The sequence below is a fragment of the Theropithecus gelada genome, chromosome 16 (genome assembly GCF_003255815.1).
Source record: "Theropithecus gelada isolate Dixy chromosome 16, Tgel_1.0, whole genome shotgun sequence".
In the NCBI taxonomy this organism is placed as follows: domain Eukaryota; kingdom Metazoa; phylum Chordata; class Mammalia; order Primates; family Cercopithecidae; genus Theropithecus; species Theropithecus gelada.
Genome location: NC_037684.1, coordinates 24,136,249 through 24,160,679, shown reverse-complemented (window position 1 = coordinate 24,160,679; position 24,431 = coordinate 24,136,249). Strand labels below are relative to the sequence as shown.

General features: G+C 53.1%; 1 protein-coding gene across 2 annotated transcripts; it reads left to right on the top strand.

Moving 5' to 3' along the window:
* Positions 1–2,781: 2,781 nt before the first annotated feature.
* On the top strand, positions 2,782–10,748 carry NXPH3 (neurexophilin 3). 2 transcript variants are annotated; one of them, XM_025363861.1, is made up of 3 exons: positions 2,999–3,223; positions 5,526–6,176; positions 8,483–10,748. In XM_025363861.1, exons 1-3 carry the CDS (start codon positions 3,170–3,172, stop codon positions 8,930–8,932), a joined length of 1,155 nt encoding a protein of 384 aa, XP_025219646.1. In that variant the 5' UTR covers positions 2,999–3,169; the 3' UTR covers positions 8,933–10,748. The 2 variants fall into 2 exon arrangements, with proteins under 2 accessions (XP_025219647.1, XP_025219646.1); XM_025363862.1 differs by having other exon boundaries at positions 2,782–3,223; positions 5,526–10,748.
* Positions 10,749–24,431: the final 13,683 nt, after the last annotated feature.

Here is a 24,431-nt window from a genome sequence, read left to right as displayed (position 1 = left end):
CCTCCCTGGAAGCCTTTGGGGGTTCTTTTCCTCTGACCACCTTACCTTAAATGCCAGGGTGCCCAGTGCTCCTCTGGCACCCTCCATACCTCCAGCACCCCAGGCTAGACTTTCTCCTGCCCCTGGGTGGCTGACAGCACACAGACTTGACATGGTCAAAGATGACCCTCCCACCCTCACCACAGACCCCATCCCTCTCCTCCCACCTATGGTACCCACCTCGTCAACTATCCAGCCTGTTGCTCAAGCCAGGGAACTGGGTATCACACCTGCCTTCCTCTCTGCCTTCCTGCCTCACCTCAGTAACAACCAAATCCCGATCATTTTGCCTCCTAAAGATGCCTTCAGCCTGCCTGCCCCCTGCCCCCAAACCACTGCATTTGTCTCCTAATGATTTCCTCTCCTCTCCCTCCCTCTAGTCCAGGGGATTCTCCAAAAGCTTTTAAAATGCAAATCTAACTATAATCACAGCCCCATTAAAATCCTTCAAACATTCCTTGTAAACAAAGATCCCAACCCCTTGACCCTCCATCATCTGGCCCCAGCCTCCCCTCCTCCCACTCTGTGCTCCGGGAACAGCAAACTGCTTCCAGTTCCAGCCTCCAGACCTTTAGTCATTCAGTGCCCTCTGCCAGGAATAGCCCTTGCCAGGCGGGCTCTTTCCTCACAACTGCAGTATCACCTCCTCCAGGAAGCCATCTCTGACCCTCCCGCCCCTGCCCCCAGCTTCCTCGGTGCATCCATAATGTCTTCCTTGTTCAAGGATCTGTTATTCCACTCACCACACTGAGTTATAATTATCGATTTTCATGTCTCTGTTCCATACTTGCCGATGAGATCCTTGAGGGCAGGGACGGTGTCCCATTCATCTCTATCTCAACCCCTGGCCTGGCGCCTGGCACGGCGGACAGGCTCGGCCAGTGGGTGATGGATAAATGCGGAGGGGAAACTTGAACAAAGTGAGAGCCAGAAATGACCAAGAGGGGAGTAAGGGCAAGCCTGGCAGGAGGAGCAGCCAGAGCAAATGTGTGGGAAGTGGAGGAGCGAGAACTTCCGTTTATTGCACTCCTACGACTGCCCGCCAGCCATTGTGCCTGCGCTTTGTTTGCACATTTTGTCTCATTTGGTTCTTGCAAGAACAGATCAGGAAACGGACATCAGAGAACCAAAGTAACCTGCCCAAGGTCACACAGCCAGGTCTGGAACAGAATCTGGGACTGTCTGGCCTGAAAACCTGTGCTCTTTCTGCTGGGCCACACAGCTCTCCTAGGGACAGGACCTTCTGGAAACCAGACAAGGAGTGGGCCCAGCTACGCCCCTGCCTAGCTGAGCGCCGGAACCAGCTGCCCACACTCAGGCCAACAGCTTCTCCCTCCCAGCCGGACCAGAGGCTTAGAGGCCAAACAAAGATTTGCCTGTTCCTTCCTCCCCCGGCTATGGGGGGTCTTTGACTAGACATGCACGCCTCCACCCCCCCACCCCCCCACCAGGAAAGAGCTGTTGCGTCTTGGTACGGCCCAGGGTGCCTGGAAATGCAGGGGGTTCTGTGATGCTGTCTGGGTTTTGCAGAATCTGTCTCCCTCATCGCACTTGGCCCAGGCTGATATTAAGATTCATCTGCATTCCCCGCGCACCCGCCTGGCAGATGGTGGGGGAGGAGGCTGGGTGCGTGCCGGGGTTGCAGCCACGGGACCAAGCTGGGCCTTGGAGGGCCACAGAGCAGAGTGCCCACCCACTGTGCCCCTTGTGCCCAGCCCAAGCTGGGACCACTTCAAATGATGGGGTGCCTCCTCACCTTCATAGCCTCCAAGGGGTGCCAGGACTTGACCTTTCATTTTTCTAAAGACTAAAGGGACCCTGGAATTCCAGGAGGGAGACCTGAAGATATGGAGTGGGGGTGATGCAGGATGGGCCCCAACTTCGGGAATCTCAGATCAGGGTTGTGTTCTTCCTCCTTGCCCTGGAGGTTTGCAGAGACCCCGCTGGGACAGGAGCCGCTGTCGGCCTGGTGACCCCTGTGGCTTAGAGAGGGCAAGTAGTGAATAGTGAAGGGACAGCCTCCAGGAAGGCCTTGCTCCCCTCACTCTCCAGCTTCTCAGGACCTGCCCGCGGCCCCAGAATCTAGCCCGGCTCCTATCAGCCTTTTCAGCTCGGGGGCCCAGCCAAATACTTCCTGTCACAGTGGCTGGACCCAGGAGGTCCAGGGATTATCTCAGCCCCTCCAAGTAAAGTAGAAGAGGGAAGGAGCAGACATCATAACAAAAGGAGTGCAGGCTAGACACCCAGAAGGACTTCCCTCAGCGCAGGTTTTGGCTCTTAGAACAGGTTTTGAAAAAAAGGATCTTTCTTAATTCTAGGATTCCTGAGTTGGGGGCAGGGCAGCAGATTCTTGCTGCCCGCTCCCGGGGAACAGGCGCCCTGCCAGAGGGGTGGAAACGGTAGGGTCCCTATCCCCTGGCCACCACCCTCTCCCTTCCTCTCCAAGAGCTACTCTGCCCCCGCGTGCCGTCCCCTCCGCGCTGGAGAGCCCGCGTCCTAGGTCCCCGGGCTGCGGGCCGGCAGGGGAGGAGTTAACTCCGGAGGTACCGGCTGGGCTCACTGTACCTGCCGCCGCCGCCGCCGCCGGTGGGAGGGACGAGGAAGCGGGAGCCGCCTGGGCGCCAGGAGCGCTCTAGACTGGCGGGGCGCAGCGCGGGGAGCGGGTAGCCGGGGCTCCGCGCGGCCGGGGGCGTCCGCCAGGGGGCGCGCCGCGACGGGGCGGGTGGAGCAGCCTGGTCGGGGGAATTAGCATCAAGGACGGGCGCGCGCGCAGGTCCCTAGCACATCTGGGCGAGAGCGGCGCCGCTGGAGCCGAGCGGGGCGCCGAGCGCAGATCTGGAGCAGCAGAGCCACGGCGCAGCTGGGGCCCTTCGAGGCGCTCGGGGCGCACATCTGGGACCTCGAGCGGGGGCCGCGCCGCGCGCAGCTGGACCAGGGGAAGGGGGCGGCGGCTGCACAGCTGGACCGAAGGGGGCGGGGTCGGCCCTGGGCGACCGGCTGAGGGGAGGGCCGCGGGCCGCCGGGGACTGGAGCATGGGACGGCGCGCCTGAAGGAGCAGGAAGGGGACGAAGAGGCCTGGGACCCCGTAAAGAGAAGAGGAGAACGAGGGGACGAGAGCGGAGGAGGAAGATGCAACTGACTCGCTGCTGCTTCGTGTTCCTGGTGCAGGGTAGCCTCTATCTGGTGAGTGGTCCGCGGGGAGCTGCGCAGAGGGGCGGGGGCCCGGAGGATCAGGGGAGAGCGCGGGAAGCTTGCGAGCCCTGAAACTTTCTCCCTTCCCCCGACATCCCGGGGATGGCGGGGAAGACTGGAGGCTGGGGGAGAGGGCGGGTCCGAGGCCGGAGACTGGACAGATAGGGTTAATAGGGGCGGGAAGAGGGTGCTTGGCTGGCCCACCCACTCCGCGGCGGGTGGCTGGAGGTGCGACCGGCGCTCGGAAAAAGGCCCGGAGCGGGGTCGCCAGGGTTACCCGACCCCTTCCCGGAGCCTCAGGACCGTGGAAGTGGGGGCGAGTGGGGCGCGGGTCGTGACCTGCAGGCTTTTCCCCTGACCTCCGGTACTCCGAGAGCCCCGGGTTCTGGGTCCCCCAGAGCGCGGAGCCGGTCCAGGCGGGGGGCGGCCCCCGCGTCCCTCCCTCCCGCCTTCCCTCCCGCTCCCTCCCTCCCCGCCTGTTGTTTTCCTCTCCTCTCCCGGCTGCGCGCAGCCGGAGCCCCACAGGACCTGGGCAGGCGGCTCCCGCCCCGGGCGCTCGCAGCAGCTGAGCTGAGCGCCCAGAGCCCGCTCCCCGTGCGCCGGCTCCGCGGCTTCTCGGCGACCCACGGCGCCGGGGAACCCCTCCCCGAACCCAGCCCAGGGGCTTAACTCCCCTCCGACCGAGCGCCCGCCAACCCTCCCCGCAATACTGTCGTGGAGAAGCCTCAGCCCCGCATCTGGACCTGCCCCTTTAATCAACAAGCCCCTTGCCACCACCCCATGCCACGGTGGGAAGAGCCCTTCCCTTCTCACGGCCCCAGCTTTACCCTCCAGCCACTCAGCCGTGATCCCCAGGAACAAGTACCTACAGGTCTGCAGCCCTGGACCCAGTCCCCGAGCCTCCCCTCCTGGCCGTCCCTCTACCCCACCTCTGGGGCCTGGCAGTCAGGGCCAGCCTGAACTGTGGGGCAGAGACAGACTCGGCCACAGCACACAGCTGCCGGCACCACCCAGACCAGAACACAGGCATGAGGAGCCCACAGCCCCTTGGAGCCCTACTGTCCCCACCCCAGTGTCACCGCCAAATCCAGATGCCCCTGGTGCTGGTAGTAAAGACACCTAGGGAGAGTGGTTGCTTTCAAATGCTGAGCAAACACGCAGCCAGGCTGCGCCCTCAGGAAGCCCTGTCAACCCCCTGATGCCCTCCACTGCTGTCCCACTCTCCCTGTGGCGCCTCCAGGAATCTCCCCAGGTGTGGGTTGTCACCATAGCTGATCCAGCAGAGGGAGGATGAGCCCCTGCAGATTCCAGAGGCGATGGCGCCTGGATAAAAACCCTTTCAAAAAGACACATCTGATCTGTGAGGCCAGGAGTGTGCAGTGTAACGGAAGGGCTGACCCTATGTGAACTCAGCCTTGTAGTGTTAAACTCTGAGCCCCAGTGTCCTTATCTGTGAAATGGGGATAAGAACTCCTACCTCAGAATCCAAGTAACATCTTGGCATGTCATCCTCAGTGTCCCCTGGAGAGGTGTTTGGCTTTCCATTCCCATGGTCAGCCTGAGTGTGGCATTCACTCGGGTCTCCCCTAGCCCTCTTGCCAAACCTAAACTATATTCGTGCTTGAGAATTATACTGTGTTCTGCTTTCTTATTCCATTGTCTGGTGGTTCTCCAAGGGTAGAAATTATCCTAGGGTAGGAACAGTGTCTTACCCAACAGACTAGGAAGTCCCAAAAGGCAGGGGCTAGCCTCTCCTGTCAAACCAGGGGCTCTCCCAGGATAAGGATGGTGCTCCCCTATCTGACTCAGGGCTCTTTGAGAGCGGAGACTATGCCTCCCCCATCAGCCTGGGGATTTCACAGAGGCAGAGATCCTACCTCCTATCAAACTGGGGGCTCTGTCAGCACAGGAATGATACTTCTGCAATTAGATGGGGGCTCCCCAAGATCAGAAGCTGGGCTTCCCCCATCAGACTGGGGACTCCCTAGGGGTAGGAGCCATTGTCCCTGGTGCCACAGTCCACTGGAGAGAATTACTGTCAGTCTTTGAGACTTTGAATAGTGGCCAAGACAGGACAGTGAGGAAAGGACATGGGGGGCAGGCTGACCCAACTGTCAGAACCTGAGATGTACACAAGCTAGAGTGTACACTTGCCCCCCAGCTTCAGTGGACAACATGCAGGAGCTCTTCACCCAGGTCAGAGTGAAGTGGCAGGGACAGGGGTGCTGCTGGTGGTGGGGGTGGTGGACCTCCAGGGACAGGGCTCTTACTGTACTCACAACTCCCTCCATAGGTCATCTGTGGCCAGGATGATGGTCCTCCCGGCTCAGAGGACCCTGAGCGTGATGACCACAAGGGCCAGCCCCGGCCCCGGGTGCCTCGGAAGCGGGGCCACATCTCACCTAAGTCCCGCCCCATGGCCAATGCCACTGTCCTAGGGCTGCTGGCCCCACCTGGGGAGGCTTGGGGCATTCTTGGGCAGCCCCCCAACCGCCCGAACCACAGTCCCCCACCCTCAGCCAAGGTGAAGAAAATCTTTGGCTGGGGCGACTTCTACTCCAACATCAAGACGGTGGCCCTGAACCTGCTAGTCACAGGGAAGATTGTGGACCATGGCAACGGGACCTTCAGCGTCCACTTCCGACACAATGCCACAGGCCAGGGCAACATCTCCATCAGCCTCGTGCCCCCCAGTAAAGCTGTAGAGTTCCACCAGGAACAGCAGATCTTCATTGAAGCCAAGGCCTCCAAAATCTTCAACTGCCGGATGGAGTGGGAGAAGGTAGAACGGGGCCGCCGGACCTCGCTTTGCACCCACGACCCAGCCAAGATCTGCTCCCGAGATCACGCTCAGAGCTCAGCCACCTGGAGCTGCTCCCAGCCCTTCAAAGTCGTCTGTGTCTACATCGCCTTCTACAGCACAGACTATCGGCTGGTCCAGAAGGTGTGCCCAGATTACAACTACCATAGTGATACCCCCTACTACCCGTCTGGGTGACCGGGGGCAGGCCACAGAGGCCAGGCCAGGGCTGGAAGGACAGGCCTGCCCATGCAGGAGACCATCCGGACACCGGGCAGGGAAGGGGTTGGGCCTCAGGCAGGGAGGGGGGTGGAGAGGAAGAGATGCCAAGTGGGGCCAGGGCCAAGTCTCAAGTGGCAGAGAAAGGGTCCCAAGTGCTGGCCCCAACCCGAAGCTGTGGTGTGACTAGATCACAGGAGCACTGGAGGAGGAGCGGGCTCTCTGTGCAGCCTCACAGGGGTTTGCCACGGAGCCACAGAGATGCTGGATCCCCGAGGCCTGTGGGCAGGCCGATCAGTGTGGTCCCAGAGTCATGGGAGGAACCTAAGCCCTTGGTTCTTGCCATCCTGAGGAAGGACAGCAACAGGGATGGGGAGATTTCATCAGTGTGGACAGCCTGTCAACTTAGGATGGATGGCTGAGACAGGGCTTCCTAGGAGCCAGTCAGGAGGGTGGGGTGGGGCCAGAGGAGCTCTCCAGCCCTGCCTAGTGGGCAGCCCTGAGCCCCTTGTCCTGTGCTGAGCATGGCATGAGGTTGAAGTGGTGACCCTGGGGTCTTTGATGTCTTGACAGATTGACCTTCTGTCTCCAGCCAGGCCACCCCTTTCCAAAATTCCCTCTTCTGCCAGCGCTTCCCCTCTACCACCCATTGCTGATGGCACACCCATCCTTAAGCTAAGACAGGACGACGGTGGTTCTCCCAGCACTAAGGCCACAGCCCGTCCATGTGCTGTGTGTCCCTCTTCCACCCCACCCTCTGCTGGCTCCTCTGGGAGCATCCATGTCCTGGAGAGGGTCCCTCAACAGTCAGCCTCGCCTGTCAGACTGGGGTTCTCCCGGATCTGGATGGCGCTGCCCTCTCAGCAGCGGGCATGGGTGGGGCGGGGCCAGGCCGCAGAGCATGTGCTGGATCTGTTCTGTGTGTCTATCTGTGGGTGGGGGGAGGGGAGGGAAGTCTTGTGAAACCACTGATTGACTTTTGTGTGCAGAACCATATTCTTGGAGCAGGAAATAAAGCTTGCCCCGGGGCACTGGAGTCAGAGTTGTCCAAGGAAAGGGCCTCAGGCATCCTTTGGTCCAGCAAGAATTTCTCTGATGGCCACAGGACATTTGCTGGAGACCCAAGTGGCAGGGCTCCAACCGCCCTTGGAGCTGATGCTTGCTGAGGGCTCAGGGCTTCCCTTTCCAGCCCCCGTTCCAAGCTGTCTGATCCCACACGAGGAAACCTGAGTAAACCCGCAGGGCTTGGTGCTGGAGGAGGGCGTAGCATCTTCAAGAACAGCTCGAAGAGGGAGAGCTAGCAGGTAGAATGGGCCAATGAGGGTGTTCCTTGGTGTCCTCCCTGAACTGCCATCTGCAGACCCAGCAGGGTCCTAGCCCCGTCATTTTGCTGCGTGGCCTTGGCCATGTCCATTCTCCTCTCTGGCTTTCTTTGTTTCTTCCTCTATAACATGAAGGGCTTGCCCAGACCAGGGGTTCTCAAATGCAGATCACCCAGAGGGTTTGCTGACACACAGATTTCTGGGTCCTACCCACGTTTCTAATTCAGCAGGTTTGGGTGGGGCCTAAGAATCAGAATTTCTAATGAGTGCCCAGGTCTGTGCTGATGCTGCTGCTCCAGGGCCCACGCTGGGAGACCCACTCAAAGGACCTTGAAGTTCATCTCTGGCTATGGCTCCGCAGGATGGGGAGATACCTCGGAGGCGCTCTCCCAGCTGTAATTTCCATCTGCTTCTCCTAGGGAGGGCGCCTTTCAGAGATTCCGGGGTATTGTATTGGGTTTGCAGTCTGACCACATGCCAGTGAAGGAACAGGCTGGAGTGGGTGCGGACACAGGGCCTGCATCAGTCGCTCCCCTCCCGCAGCTAGTAAGAGGCCTCAGAATGGCCGGCTGCCAGTGGCACCTCGTCTGGGAGTTACTTGGGCCCTTTGGGGCTCTGTGAAGGAAAGACACTACCAAGGTCACAGTGCCTTCTGGAGGTCATTCTAAGTCAGTTCTCTTGGGAGGGCAGCACTCAGGGCCCTTGGGGCCCTCTTGAGGAGAGGAGAGTCCTGGTAGCAAAGTAAGATGGTCTTGCCAGCCCCCACCTTTCATCCCTACCCACCAGCGCTCAGTGCAAACCGGTCCCCTCATACTGCAGCACAGAGCTAGGCGGGGCTGAGAAGCCATCTAGTTACAGCCCACCTTGTAAGAAGTGACCCAGCGTGTTTCCCCCACACCATACTTTCAGGGCCCGTCTCTCCTGAGCAGAGACAGAGACGTGAGAGACACACCCCGCCTCCAGACCACCCTCCGCTCCCCACCCTGGAGGCTTGAGGCTGCTGGCACTGGAGCAGCCCACCCATGGATGCCCACTGGATGCCATTCAGCCTCCCACAGCGCTGTGGAGACTGCAGGAAGGAGGGAACAATGGGGCCAGAGGCCCTGGGTGCCCTCCCTGCCTGCCCTGGCTGAACTCTCAGCAGGCACCTGGGGGCACTTTGACCCCCCTCCTGCTCCTGTCCTCCTGTGGAGAGCCAGATGCTGCCGACAGCTGGAGGGCCTGGCCTGCCTGGCACACAGTTCTGCCTGCACCAGGGATGGATTCATTTTAATAACTTCATTTCACCCTCATGCACACTCTGCCGCCTCAGCTCTCCTTTCCGCCTTCCCCAGTAACCTGGCTGCTCTCCTCAGCTAGGACTTTGCTAACAGATTTCCTCCCAAACCTTAATTCTTTGGAATAGCCCTCTGGTCCCTACTGCTCTTGCCAGATACTTCTGTGCCCCCTTGGTCCTCATAAGGGCAAGGGGTCCATCCAGCTTCCTCTGGCAAAGAAGACGTCACCTCTGCCTCATGGGCGAGCAGAGTCCCCATGGTGACGCCCCCCCCACCACCGTCACGATGAAGTGCTCTGGCCTCCCACTCTTGCCATGCACACACTCAGAGGAGAGTCCTCTGAAGAAACCTGTCCCCCACTCTGCCCAGACCCCAAACGGCCAGGTCCTACTCACACTCCAACCCTTTGGTCTCCCCCATCCACTGCCCTTCAAGGCAGTCTGAAACGCCCTCAGACCATTTAGTTGTCCCGAGGTCTTCCAACCGAACCCCTCAGCCCAGCTGGGGGCTGCCAGGGGCCTTGTCTCCTCCCTCAGTGGAGCATCTGGGACAAGTTTACCAGGCTGGGGGCTCTGTAAGGACACAGCTTGGATCTCCTCATCAGGCTGGGGAACACTTGGGGCCAGGGGCTGTGCCTCCCTCATCAGACTGAGGACTCCCTGATGTCAGGGACTGGATGGCCCTTTAGACTGGGGATCCCTGAGGGCAGACGCTGTGCCCCCGCCTCCCCCCCCATCAGACTGGAGTCTCCCTGAGGGCAAGAATTGTGCTCTGGATGGGAGGGGGACAGCTTGCCTTTTCCTAGGCATCAGAGCACCTGGAGGCTGCCTCTGCCCTTCAGCTTTGCTCAAAGGCGCTGTCTGGGTCTCAGCGTTCCTTCCTCAAGTAGGGTGAATCTCCTAGCACTCTGAGAAGCTATTAAGGAGGAGTACCCATTAGGTCAACTGGTAGCAACGCCCGAGTCTCCTTCTCGATGAAGCTTAAGGCAAAAGCAAATGAGTATCTAGGTCCCTTCCCCCTCCTGCCCCCCTTCCCTTTCCTGGGATGAGCAAGCGGGAACTGAGTCACCCCGTTCCCCATCCTTGGCAGGAATGCTGGTGACCTTGCATTGTGGCAGATTCAGGTGGTGAGGCCCATTGCTCAGAGATGCACCTGGTGGGTGGGTGGCAGGGATGCTGGGGGTGTGTTTATGGGGATGGAGGTGGCTGAAGGGTAGGTAGGGGTGACCAGGTGCTGGGATTATCGAGTGAGTATGTGCAGGGGAATTGTAGAGACACAATGAAACAGTTGTTCTGTGTTGGGAAGTGATCCAGTGTCATGGCTGGGAGTGGGAGAGAGAAATGTTACTTCCGAAGACTCCAAGTCCTGTGGTACTGCCAGGAGAACCGGGGGCTGGGGTGACGGGTGAGGAGAGGCACCATTAGCCCTGCCAGGCAGAGGCAAGATGGGGTGGGGGCGGCACCTGCCAATTATGCCAAAGTCTTGGAGTGGCAGCTGGCACCATCACCAAGGCACAAATGCCAGCAGAGACCTGGCACTCACCTGGGTTGTGATTCCATAGGGCCCCTGTCTCCTGTTGGTCTCCCAGGCTCAAAGGCTGACCTGATAATTCAAGTGAAGGATGCCTAGTTTGAGGCCTTCCAGTTCCTGTCCCAGGCCACCTGGTCAGGTGGTCCCAAGGGACAAGCTAGGTCCTCCTGAACCGCAGAGGCTGCCAATAAACTGTCAACACAGGTGTTGCAGGAAGATATAGCTGGGTCCTCATTCTGGGTCTGTAATTTATTAGACATGTGGCTTTGGACTAATGACATAATCTCCAAGAGCCTCCTTAGATGAAAAACTAGGGCTTTGCCTACCTTGGCGTATTGTTAGGAAAATTAAATCAGTTGCTCAATAAATGTTACTTCCTCCTGTCTTTGTTTTCTAAGATGGGTTGATGTTAACCTTGGCCTTGCTTCTGGTGTGGAAAGGGGAACGGGTCCCAGGCTAGAGGTAGGAGACCTAGGTTCCTACCCTGGTTCTGCCCCATCATGCATGTGGCAGAGATTTCTAATTGTCCCATAATACCCATTTTCGCTTTCTCCGTAGTAATGGGATTCTCTGTTTTTAGCTGGGCATGTGGCTGCCTGAAATAACTACTGCATTTCTCAGCCTCCCTAGATGTAGTCATGTGACTAAGATCTGGCCAGTGACATTTAAGCCAAAGGTTTAGGTGGCACCTTCCAGAAATCATCAGACAGCTGATGTGCACTCTCTGTCCCTTTGTTCCACCCTCTGTCCTGCAGCCTGGAATAGGTATGAGGCTGCTGCCATCTTAGACCAGGGGGTAAGAGCCACACCCTAGAGGTGGCAGAGCAGTGAGTTGGAAGAAGTCTTGGTCCCTGGGAATGTTCTGGAATAGAAATATCATACCAAGGCCAGGCATGGTGACTCATGCCTGTGATCCTAGCACTTTTGGGAGGCTGAGGCAGGTGAATCACCTGAGGTCAGGAGTTTGAGATCAGCCTGGCCAACATGGCGAAACCTTGTCTCTACTAAAAGTACAAAAATTAGCCAGGTGTGGTGGCGGGTGCCTGTAATCCCAGCTACTCGGGATGCTGAGGCAGGAGAATCGCTCAAACTGAACGGGAGTTGGGGGGTGGGGGGATGGGGAAGTGGGGGGCGGGGAACCGGGGGCCGGGGAGGGGTTGCAGTGAGCCAAGATTGCGCCACTGCCCTCCAGTTTGAGTGGAAGAGCGAGACTCTGTCTCAATAAAAAAAGAAGAAGAAAAGAAGAAAAGGAAGGAAGGGAGGGAGGGAGGGAGGAAGGCAGGGAGGGAGGAAGGCAGGCAGGCAGGCAGGCCAGCCATACCAGCCCTAGGCTGCCGGCCTTCAGACTTTTATGTAAGAGAAAAATCAAAGTTCTATCTTATTTAAGTCACTGTGCTTTGGGTTTCCCTTTCTTGCTGTTAATTCTAGCTCCTCCTAAGTCAGTGGATGTATTTGGGCACTTCACTTACATGGCCTCGGCTTTCTCATCTGTGGAACTGAGATAATGCTTACATATCTTGGCACGAACCAGAGAGGTTTTATAGACTCACAGGCAAGAATAAACATGGAAGGCGCGGGTCCTCCTCCCTGTCTTAAGGCACACAGCCTCCATTTTAAGGGGAGTAACAAACAAGTTGCTGCCGCATTGTGGAGAGCCCTGGAAGGGCTCAGGAGAATTCTCTAGCCCTGAAAGGCCTCAGTCACCAAATTCATCCCCAACACCTCTGAGTCCCATCTACATTCTGCTGTTGGTGACACACAATCCTCGTTAAGGGCCTGACTGATCCCAGCCAGATGGGATCCTAATTTAATTAAAACCCTTTAATTACCTGCAACAACACTGCTTTGGAAGCCCAATGCAAAAGGGCCCTGTGATGGGAGGGGCACCGTCCACAGGGCAGAGTAGTGGCTGCCCTTTTAGCACTGAGGGAACCGAGGGACGCAAAGTGTTTCTCCCACCCCAGTGGGCACAAACTGCATGGAACAGCCCGTGTGGTCCAGGCTTCTGGGGGTGGTTTATAGGGTACAGCCAAGCAGGGGAGGGCATGAACCAGGCCCTTGGGAGCAGAGTACCAGGCTCTTGGCCTGAAGCTGTCAGCGCTGGTTTTGTGCTGACACTGAGACCAATACAGCCTGTTCTGGTCAGGTCTGAGCCCTCCCAAGACCCTGCCCCTGCAGGACACTCTGTGTAGGAGCAGGCATGGCTCTAATTTCTCCTGAATGGCCTGGCCTAAGAAGCAGGAGTTACCTCTGCAACCACCAAAGGAAATCCGTGCCCCTGAGAACAGTGTCTTTCTTCAAGGTGTCATCTACTTGGGGAGGGGCGATGAAAGGGAGTAACCTGAGTGGGCTGCAGAGGGGCCACATGGTTTCTTGGGGACGTATAAGGACCACTCATGTTTTTTTTTGTTGTTGTTGTTGTTATTTCTTTTTTTTTCTGAAACAGAGTCACACTCTGTCGCCCAGGCTGGAGTGCAGTGGTATGACCTTGGCTTAATGCAATCTCCATCTCCTGGGTTCAAGCAATTCTCATGCGTCAGCCTCCCAAGTAGCTGGGATTACAGGTGTGAACCACCATGACTGGCTCATTTTTGTATTTTTAGTAGAGATAGGGTTTTACCATGTTGGCCCGACTGGTCTTGAACTCCTGACCTCAGGTGATCTGCCCACCTCAACCTCTCAGTGTTGGGATTACAGACGTGAGCCACCACACCTGGCCTCTTCTCATGGTCTTGAGCCTCAACTGGCTTCTTCTGATAGAGGCAGAAGGAAGGAGCCCAGCCCAGGCCAGAGCCTGCTAAGCTTTGGCAAAGGCAGACTCAGAAACCCAGACCTGTAAGCTGGGCTGTTTGGGGGATATCATGTGTTAATACACCCTCAGTTCTCCCTTAGTACTTAGTCCTTCAACAATTGCTTAATTAACAAAGCCTCTGATAGTTCTGGCTGGTCTCCCCTGGTCCAGGAGATCCAGGTGAAGAGGCTTTGATTCACACTTGAGCCATAGTCTTAAAGCAAGAGAAATGTTCTACTGGAGTCAGTGTGATATCAGCAGCTGGAGTTGAACTAAGAAATCCCAAAAAGAAGGAGAAATTCAAGAGGGAAGAGCTGAAACCACCAGGCCCCACCATTCCACACCTCAAAGATTCTTCCAAAGGTAAAGCGAAGGAGGCTGTCTACATGCTTTATTGAACAAGCCCTCCAGTACCAAGCCCTCTGTGCTCCCACTCATCTCATCCTCTTCCTCTCTCCTCCAGAATCCTGCTTCAGTTACCCTCATCTCACTTCCTCTGCTGTCCCTACCATTCACAACCTCTGAAGAGCCTGTTGCTATCCCTGGACTTGGGTTGTGTCTGGAGTAGTGTCTGCAGTGCCCGCCTGAGGATTCTCTGAGCAGGAAATGTGGATGTCCCCTCTAGACTAGAAACGGGGAACAGGAGCAGCCTTCCCCCTCGGACCAGAGACTCCCTGAGGGCAGGGACTGTGTGCCCCTCAAGACTCGCCAGAGGCTGGGTGCAGTGGCTCACGCCTATAATCCTAGCACTTTGGGAGGCCGAGGCGGGCAGATCACAAGGTCAGGAGTTTGAGTCCAGCCTGGCCAATATGGTGAAACCCCATCTCTACAAAAAATACAAAAATTAGCTGGGCGTGGTGGTAGGTGCCTGTAGTCCCAGCTACTCGGGAGGCTGAGGTAGAAGAATTGCTTGGACCCAGGAGGCGGAGGTTGCAGTGAGCGGAGATCACACAACTATACTCCAGCCTGGGCAACAGAGCAAGATTCCGTCTCAAAAAAAAAAAAAAAAAAAAAAGAAGTGCGGCTCCATGCAGGTGCTGCAGCTCATCCAACTCTGCATGAGAGGTCATCGCTGCTGTGCCTCACACCTGTGTGCTGATGCATGATCACAGCCTCAACCCGCTAATGTGGGAGAGGAAGTGGCAACAGGAAGACAGACTGCTGCACCGTATGCACCCCAAATTCCCAGGTCCTCCTGGCCGGAAGAGCAGGTGTGGCAGGAAGGGTGAAAGCAGGAAAGGATGGTGGCATGCCAGCCAGTGTTGGCACACCCCTCCTCCCACCTGTCCCTGATATTGTATGTTGTCTTCTCTAGAAAGGTCTTCAGAGACCCAGGTTGGCCCCTGGGGCACAGTGAGGGGCAGGTCTCACCCTGAATCTCTTAGTCAGAAGACAGCCAAGGCTTCTGGCTCCTAACCCAGTGATTTCTTCCCATTATGCCAGGCTTCCTTGCCCCAGATACCTTTCATGGCTTGGCAAAGAAAGCCCTACTCGGTCCTAGGGAGCCTGGACTCCCCTCACTTTGGGATGAAGGCAAAGCTGTGCCTAGCTAGGATAGGTTTGAAGAGAGCTGTGTCTTGAGTCTTCATTGGCATGTGATCTTTATCTACCCACCTTGCCTCTCTGGGCCTTGGATGGCAATTCTTCCCTACCTGCTCACATGGTTCCTGTGAGGGCCAAACTGGCCCAGTGCATGGGTGAGCCCCCATATCACTGTCGGCCCCAGCCGCTAGTGCTCACAGACATCCACAGGAATGGGGAGAGGGCTGGGTTTCTCTTTCTTTTCAGGGCAGGCTATGTGGCACAACAGCTGAGTGCACAGATTCTGAAGCCAGGTTGCCTGGATTCAAATTCCTTCCCCACCACCTCCTAACTGTAAACCTCGGGCAAGTTACTGAACATCTTTGCGTTTCAATCTCCCCATCTGTAAAGTGGGGATGCTTGCTCCTCACAGAGGGCTGTTGTGAGTTGGAGCTGTGTTTAGTACAGGGGCAGTGCTCAAGACCAGCGGCCCAATGACAGCTCATCATGCCCCTCCTGCTCCTGCCAAGCCTGGGTGGGAGGTAGGGAGAAGAACGGCCATGGGCTCTATCATTCCTTGCTGCATATCCTAGCTGGGCACAGCTTTGCCTTCACCCCAAAGTGAGGGGAGTCCAGGCTCCCTAGGACCAAGTAGGGCTTTCTTTGCCAAGCCATGAAGGGGATCTGGGGCAAGGAAGCCTGGCATAATGGGAAGAAGTCACTGCGTTAGGAAGAATGTGAAGGAAAAAACTAGGGAAGGTCAGAAGTCTGTCATGTCTACAAAAGATGACACATAAAAAGGAATCTACTTTTGTTTTCCTTGATTCTGGCCCAAAAATGGGGCACTTGGTTGCATTCCCTGTTCCTCGGCCCAGCATCCCACTTGTGCAAGCACCAGCCCTTCCAGCGCACTGAGTGGTTTCTTCTGTGTACTGCCCTCTGGAGCTCTACCTGGAAACAAAAAAGGCTCAGAGAATGCAAGCGACTAATGGATCTTTATTTAGGGACCCAGAGAGCTGTCTGCCAGGCACACTCTCCAGGCGTGGGGACCCTCTGCCTTACCTTGCCCTGAGTCCTGGCCCCAGTGCCCTGTCCCCCAACCACGCACTGATAACCCAGTCTCTCCTCACCCAGCCTCATCACCTTCACCTGGCAGACCAGTTTCTCTGGGCTTGGACGGCCCCATGATCCCTTGCTGGTACCCCCTGTGAATGGGTATGTGAAACATGTCCCTGTCTTGGACTGTACCCTTGAGGGTGAGGACTGTGCCTGTCCTGCCGCATAGTGAGTCCCCTGAGGACAGGGCCTTTTGTGACCCTTTCCTTCCATACTTTGAGAAGGGCCAAGTGCCTGGGGTACACACAGGGCCTGGCTGGTGAATCTGGTTGACTCACAGATGAACTCAATGCAGTTTCTATTGTGGGAATCTTTCACAGGGACAGGGAGAAAGAGAAGGGAAAAGACGCAGGTGAGGAGGCAGCTACATTGTGCCATGCCACACTGGCTTTGGTAAATAGAGGGTAGATGGGGGATGAGTGTGGAAAGGTATATAATGCCCCCATTTCCCAGTCTTGGCAGCTCCCAGGCCTGGGAGAGGAGGGGGCCTGTTGCCACTCAGCAGGCTCTGCCATCTGCCACATCTCAGCGGAGATCAGAACTGGAGGGCTCATTGTAGGCAGGTTTTGTTTTTTCTCTAAATGTGGCAGGATCAGGCTCAAGATGTCACTCCAGTGAGCAGGACTAGAGACGGGGAGCTAAATGTCTAGGAAAACAGGGGAGAAATAAATGGAAGCTTCTATGTTCCAGAAGAGAAGAATGGGGGCAAAAAAAGAAAAAAGAAGAGAAGTTAAAGAAGATAGTGTAGGGAAGATGGGCTTGATTTAGCAGGTTTGTGTCCATCTTTCCCTGGCCACTCAGAAGACAGCAATAGCCCAGGACACAGGGCTCCTGGGTCCCAAGTGCGTTCCTCTCCTCAACCCTTGCTTTTTCTTTTTTATTAAAAAAATTTTTTTAGAGACAGGGTGTCACTATGTTCCCCAACCTAGTCTCAAACTCCTGGACAAAGTATCCACTCACCTTAGCCTCTGGAGTAGCTAGGACTACAGGCATGGGCCACTGTGACCAACCCCAACTCTTATTTTATTTTTTTTGAGATGGAGTTTTGCTCTTATTGCCCAGGCTGGAGTGCAATGGCACGATCTTGGCTCACCGCAGCTTCCGCCTCCCAGGTTCAAGTGATTCTCCTGCCTCAGCCTCCCCAGTAGCTGGGATTACAGGTATGCGCCACCACGACCGGCTAATTTTGTATTTTTAGTAGAGATGGGGTTTCACCATGTTGGTCAGCCTGGTCGTGAACTCCCAACCTCAGGTGATCCGCCCACCCCGGCCTCCCAAAGTGCTGGGATTACAGGCAAGAGCCACCGCGCCCGGCCCCCAACTCTTATTTTTATACCTACAAGCCAAAGTGCCTCTGCCCTGCCTCTGAACTTCCTTTCTGGTATGCCTAATCTCCTCACTTTTGGAGACTGTAACAATGACAGTGATGATCATAAATGAAGAAGGAAAGAGTGATTTCCGGGTGACTGAAAGATTTGATGCAGGCTCTTTCCTGGGACCTCTGTGGACTCTTCCTCCTCCATATATCACAACAGGTGAGATACCTGGAACCTTGCAGGACGCCAGGCCAGCTCATCTACTTAGGATGCTTTTTCCCGAGTGAATCATACTCAGAAGATTCCCACACTCCCAAAGGTGCCCATTTTAGTGTGTCATTGTAGATTTTTATTCCAATCCAAGAAATCCTTAAAGGAACTGGTCTCAGAAGGCCATATATGGCTTAGTTCAGAAACAACAATATAGCAATAGCTATAATATCAGTAGCAGTTTACCTTTCTGAGGTCTTTATTCAATGCCAGGCACCATGATAAAGATCTGACATGTATATTTTCATTAATTCCCGACAAGAAGTCTATGAGATATACCCATTTTACAGATGAGAAAACTAAGGCCAGGATCACAAGTGGTGGCAGGAGATGGAAGCCAGATTCCTGGACTCCAGGTGTGTGCTCTCCAAACACCTGCCGCAGCTGGGCCCTCGGTGCAGCCTGCACTCTTACCAGCTCTTCTTCAACAGCTAGTTCAGATCATGTCTCCAAACCCCACCCTTTCCCAGGAGTTCTCAGACACTGACCTTATTTCCACTTAAATCTGAAAAACATACGACAAACTTGCTCAACCTCCCAGTATCAGACAAACCCACTTATTTCTGCAGGACTCTCCTCACATCCAGAGAGAGGATTCATCCCTGCCTAAGCCCACTCACCTGTTCCTCCTCCAGCACTCTTAGAACTTGAAGGCATAGACTGTGCCTGCTCTACTGGATCCTGGAGTTTTGACTGCTTCCTCTCTACTGGATCTTTCCCATTGGCTTTAAACATGTTATGTCTTCTTCATTCTATAGACAAAACCTAAACACTCCCCTCAACGCATTTTCCTCCTCCAATTACTGTCCTAACCTTGTCCTTCCCTTCACAGCCATGCCTCAAAGGCTTCTCTGTCTCCTCCCATTCCTCACCTTCCCCCATCAGGGTCCCTTCCCTGAAACAGCCTTGGCTAAGGTCACCAATTACTTCCATGTTGTTAACTCCAGTGGACATCTTTTACTCTTTTATTCAACAGCATTTTTTAAAAAACATTTTTTTTTTCTTTTTAAATCTGGTTTGCTTAACTTTGTATTTCCTTCATATAGATCTCTGGCCACTTCTCCTTTGTGGTGTATCTTCCTGTACTAGCCTTGAAGTATAAGAATTCCATAAAGTTCAGTCCCGGGCCCCCTTTCTCCTCACTCTACACTCCTCCTCAGTGATCTAACACCCCAGGATTTCGATGGTACCCTAAACCTGTATCTCCCAGAACCATCTCTCCAGTCCCAACTCTCTTCTGAGCTCTAGGCTTACCAATTCAACAGCCCATGTGATACCTTCATTTGGATTTCTCAAGGCATCTCACAGTCAACAAGTAAAATAAAATCAATGACCTGATTGCCTCAAGCCTGTTTATCTTCCCATTGGTCTCGCTTCTGGTAAATCCATCTATTCACACAAGCCAGAAACCTCTTCATCCTTACTCTGTCCAATTCATCAAGTTCTGCCAAATTTGCTCCCTAAAATCCCTCTCAAGTAGATATACTCTTCTCCAGCTGCGCCACCTCCCTACTTCAAGTTCTGTCATCTCTTGCCTTCTTCCACCCCCAACCCCAATGCTAATTTTTCCATACTCTAGCCAGAGATCTGATTAAAATGCAGACCTTGTCATCCCCTGCTGCCTAAAGCTCCTCCATGGCTTTCCCATTGCTCTAGTCTAAGTTATCTAAATCCTAATGTGACCAACAAAGGTTCTGCCACGGCTTCCAACTTGCTCTCACATCTCTCCACACTCTAGCCACCTGGCCTGCCCTGGGCTTCTGGAAAAACACAATAAGCTCCCTCCTGCCTCAGGGTTTTATGAATGCAATTTCTCTGTGTGGAATGTGCCTTCCCGAGTACCAAGTTGACAGGTCCTCATTCTTCAGCTCTCACTTCAAGAGCTGATTTCTTAGAAAGGCCTTTCTGGATTCCCCAGACAAGATAGTTCCATGCAGAGGATCTCATGGTACCCTACACATTTCCTTCAGGGCCCTTACCATGCTTTGACATTATTTGTGGGATTATTAAGGATAATCTCTCTCCATTAGACTCCAATGACTACAAGGAGCAGTTAGTTTTACTCACTGTTGTATCCCTAGAAACTAGAACAGTCCTTGGCACATTGTATATGGAATGTATAAATGAACTATTAGCAAAGAAAACAAAAAGAGCTGTAAAAACTCTTGGCCAAACCAAGGCAGAGATTCTTAAATATTGGTGGGAGGAGAAGACCCTCGGGATCACCTGTTGGCAGGCATGCTGACCACTCTCAAATGCCCTTTTCTTCTTTTAAAAAGAAAAATTGTTGTTCAGAGATAACGGGGCAGGAAGGATGCACTACGGAGAAAACTCCCTGGAATCACTAAGATTATGTTGGATAACATGTCAGTCATAATGTCTACTTTTCATTAGTGTTTCAATAAAATACATACTTTCGGCTGGGCGCGGTGGCTCACGCCTGTAATCCCAGCACTTTGGGAGGCCGAGGTGGGCAGATTATGAGGTCAGGAGATCGAGACCAGCCTGGCCAGCATGGTGAAACCCCATCTCTACTAAAAATACAAAAAATTAGCCAGGCATGGTGGCACATGCCTGTAGTCCCAGCTACCCAGGAGGCTGAGGCAGAAGAATTGCTCGAACCCAGCAGGCGGAGGTTGCAGTGAGCCGAAATCGCGCCACCGCACTCCAGCCTGGGCAACAAAGCAAGACTCCAAATAAAAAAACAAAGAAACAAAACCACTTCCAATACTGATAAGATATAGAAATTATAAAATGTGTTAATTTAACCAGAGAGTAAAATATGTAATACAACATGTATCAATGTATCTTTCGATTTCTGAAAAGGCAGTATTTCATTTTGCTTTCAAACTACATAAATGTATTGTTTTTTGAGACAGGGTCTCACTCTGTTGCCCAGGCTGGAGTGCAGTGGTGTGATCATGGCCCATTGCAACCTCAAACTCCTCGGCTCAAGTGATCCTCCCACTTCAGCCTCCCAAGTAGCTGGGACTACAGGTGTATGCCACTGTGCCCAGCTAATTTAAATTTTTTTTTTTTTTTTTGTAGAGACAAGGTCTCACTGTGTTACCTACGCTGGCCTTGAACTCCTGAGCTCAAGAAATCCTCCTGCCTCAGCCTCCCCAAGTGCTAGGATTATAGGCATGAGCCACTGCACCCAGCCCATAAATGCATTTTTTAAATGCTATGGGTGGCCAGGCACGGTGGCTCACATCTGTAATCCCAGCACTTGGGGAGGCCGAGGTGGGCGGATCACCTGAGGTCGGGAGTTTGAGACCAGCCTGACTAACATGGAGAAACCCCGTCTCTATTAAAAACACAACATTAGCCAGGCATGGTGGTGCATGCCTGTAATCTCAGCTACTTGGGAGGCTGAGGCAGGAGAATTGCTTGAACCCTGGAGGCAGAGGTTGTGGTGAACCGAGATCGTGCCATTGCACTCCAGCCTGGGCAACAAGAGTGGAACTCTGTCTAAAAAAAAAAAAAAAAAAGTATGAAAACATGTCTTTAAGAAATCCTTCTCAAAATCGTGTAAGGGTTGAAGGCAATTTTTTCTCAACCTAAAGCTACAGTTGTTCTACAACATGGCTTTCCTAACAAATATCAGTTACTAGTGCCCATCATTTATAGGACAACCTGTACACCATTACTTCTAGAAAAAAACAAATGTGTTGACTAGATTATGATACAAACTCTGAAGAGTGGGAGAGATCCCCTTCCTCTCTCCCTTTCAAATTCTGGAAAGAGGAGCTTATTCTCAATCTATGTTTTCTCACCTCATCAGGCTTGGTTTCTGCCTCCACCATTTGACTGAAACCGCTCGAAGGTAACCCTTGACCTCCTTACTGCTAAATTCAATGGATTCTTTTGAGTCCTCAGTTCTACGGGCTCTCTGGTTTATTTCTGCCTCCTCCATTAGACTGAGTTAACAGAACAGAAATCCTACCTTCCATACTAGGCTTAGCCTAGCACAGTGTCTGAGGCCTCCTAGATGCTCAGCAATTGTTTGCTCAGTGGCTGGAAATGTAATCTCTGTAACCTTGGGCATGCCACCTCACTTCCATGGATGTCTGTTTTCTCAGACATGAAAAGAAGATGAATCATGTGGGACCCCTTTTTTTTCCTTCGGTTTGTTGAGACTCAACTTTAAGGGTCTTGCAGGGGCTAAAACTCTCCCCCAGCCCGTGTTTTTTTTTTTTTTGAGATGGAGTCTTGCTCTGTCACCCAGGCTGGAGTACAGTGGCGTGATCTCGGCTCACTGCAATCTCTGCCTCCCAGGTTCAAGAGATTCTCCTGCCTTAGTCCCAAGTAGCTGGGACTACAGGCACACGGCACCATGCCCAGCTAATTTTTGTATTTTTACTAGAGACGGGGTTTCACCACGCTGGCCAGGCTGGTCTCAAACTCCTGACCTTGTGATCCGCCCACCTTGGCCTCCGAAAGTGCTAGAGTTATAGGCATAAGCCACCAAGACCAGCCAACATTCCCTATTTCAAGTGAGCGTTATAAGTGGATGTGTCCACTTTATTACCAGGCAAACTCCTGGATTTTCACCTTCTCTTTGGTCCTTGGGTCTAAGCTCCAAAGCTATCTATCCCTTTGCCTTCTGTTGTTTCTTGGCTCAGAGTCAGGCTGAGTGACCTTGAGGAAGTTACATAGCCATCTTCCCAAGCTATACAGTTGGAATGAATGGGAGCTGTGCAAGATAAGCTGGCAAATGTTGAGAACTCCTGTGAGATCTGTAAACTGCAGTTACTGGAGCTACATCCCCAAACCTGAGTTACACATATTTTATCTTCATAACATTTCTCCCCTGGAGTTGATCCCCTTCAACTCCTTCATCATTTCGGTTTCTTGTACTGAATTCCCTCAAGTCTAAAATTCTTTTTTTCCCTAGAGCTGCAGAAATCAAGACCAAACAGTATCCAGATGCCACTTTCTACTCCAGCACTACAGGATTCACAGAGGGGGAGGGATCATCTTGCTAACGGCTCAGCGGCATAAAGATCCCATCAGTCAACAACATTCAAGTTCCTGTTCTCATCCCGAGGTCAAAGCTTCTGGTTCCCCCAGCTCATTATCCCAAATACTGATCGTCCTACATTTGCTTTCTTGCTCACTGTCTCCATGAGGTGTCCACCTATTGGGTCAAAGGCCCCAACATGGCACGGGCACCTCTGAAATTAAAAGAAGAAAACGCATTCACCTTGCGCATACACGTACATAAAGAGCAGTCCAACGATACTCACCTGAATGTTAGATTAGTCAGCAAGCCATTAGAAATGAATCTAAATGATGTAGGGCAGAGTTCAGTGACAAGTCATGAGATAAAGGAAACACACAGGGCTCAAGCTGATTAAAAAGATAATTAGTTGTGGAAAATAAGGTTGGGTTCCAGCCAAGAATTTGTCTTTGACAAAGATAAACCAAAGGCTTTGATACAGTCATTTTGGGGGGTATTTAGTTGTTCTTTTATAGGAGTTGAAGAGCAAGAACAAAGCAATAGTCAGTTTCAAAGTGCGGCTCAACTCCCCCTCTGTTTGTTGTTCTGCTCATAAACATACAAGCTATTTCCTTTCATCTGCACAGGCTCATACAATATGGAGATCCCACAATAGATTTACACCAGATTTAAAGATGAATGTGCAGAGCTGTGATCAAGCCAGAGATCTTCTGGCCTAAGAAAGATCTCAATGTCCCTGGCTGGAATTAAAAAACAAAAAAACAAAACACACACACACACACACACACATATGCACACACACACACACACACACGAAAGCTCTTCAAGACCAAAAAGGCTTTAACAGTGAAAAGGAAAAGAGGAGCATCTCTTACCCAAATTGTTAAAACCCACAAAGATGCTTGAGATGTCTAGTAACAATGCAAAGAGCTTTAATCTTTACATAGGGAATGGGGAAAATTTTCCATAGGTGGTCGGATATATGGGGGGAGCTGACAACACAGGGAAAGGGGAGATGCTCATGATGCCAGATACTCTATGTGGACCTGAAACTGCAACTCCAATGGTTCTGCGAAACTACTTGCCTGAAATACTGTTTTGATAAATAAGCCATATCCTTGTGGAATTGAAATCTCCAACTGTTTCACTGGCACGGACATCTCTGCAGTGACAGCTCATGCCCCAGATTGTGGAGTTAACTTGAATTAAATTTCAGATGTGGGGGAGCTAAGGGAGGGGGGTGGTGGCAGTGGGAGGTTTATGAACAGTATGCTGGGGCTCTGATGTTGTCATAACCAGATGGCTTCAACTGTATCATTTAAAACAAAAACAAACATGCCCAGAAAGAATGAAATAATGACAGGAGCATCAAGTAGCTTTACCTGTACCTGAAATCCCAACAGCTTTGTACCCACAGTAAAGCCCAAGTTGGAAATTCCATAAATACTGAAGATCCCAGAAGAGACCTTCGTCCTGACAGAAGCTAGGTGCCAGGACTGCTATCCTCCTGAGGGCATAGTCCCTGAACTCACCAGCCTCTCAACCCACAGCTGTCTGTGAATGAAGAGGAAAGCAAATCTGAAGCCTGATTTGTCCTTCTGGAACCTCTGAAGAACAGGCCAGCAGAGGCACCTTTCCAGAGCTTTGTTCTTGCTATTCCCACAGGAAGGAAGCTTTACTTTCAGTTTTGTACCTAAACATTTCAGAAATGGAACTTCCTCCAGTTAATTACATAATCTTCAGGATACTCCATTAGAAGATCTGGCATTCAATAGTTGTGTGATCTGAGGCATGTCCCTTCTCTGGGTTTCTGCTTCTCTCATCTACACAGTGGGAAGATGCCGTGTCTCACCTGTCCTACCAAGTTCGTCAAGTTATTCGGAAGTTCAGATGAAATACTGTATACAAATTTAGCTGGAAAAACCTAAGACGATATGGGTAGAGGAGACTTTCGAGTTCGCCTGGATCCCTGGACTTGTGTGCTGATCTGGAAAGCTAGGACGGAGGAGGCGCAGGACAGCAGCCAGCAGCCAGCACATGTAGAACTGGGTACTTCCTCACACAGGGGACACTT

Coding starts and splice junctions, on each gene's coding strand:
- NXPH3 (XM_025363861.1), top strand. CDS start 3,170: ATGCAACTGACTCGCTGCTGCTTCGTGTTCCTGGTGCAGGGTAGCCTC. Junction 3,224..5,525: donor TGCAGGGTAGCCTCTATCTG/GTGAGTGGTCCG, acceptor CTCCCTCCATAG/GTCATCTGTGGCCAGGATGA. Junction 6,177..8,482: donor ACTATCGGCTGGTCCAGAAG/GTGTGCCCAGAT, acceptor CCATACTTTCAG/GGCCCGTCTCTCCTGAGCAG.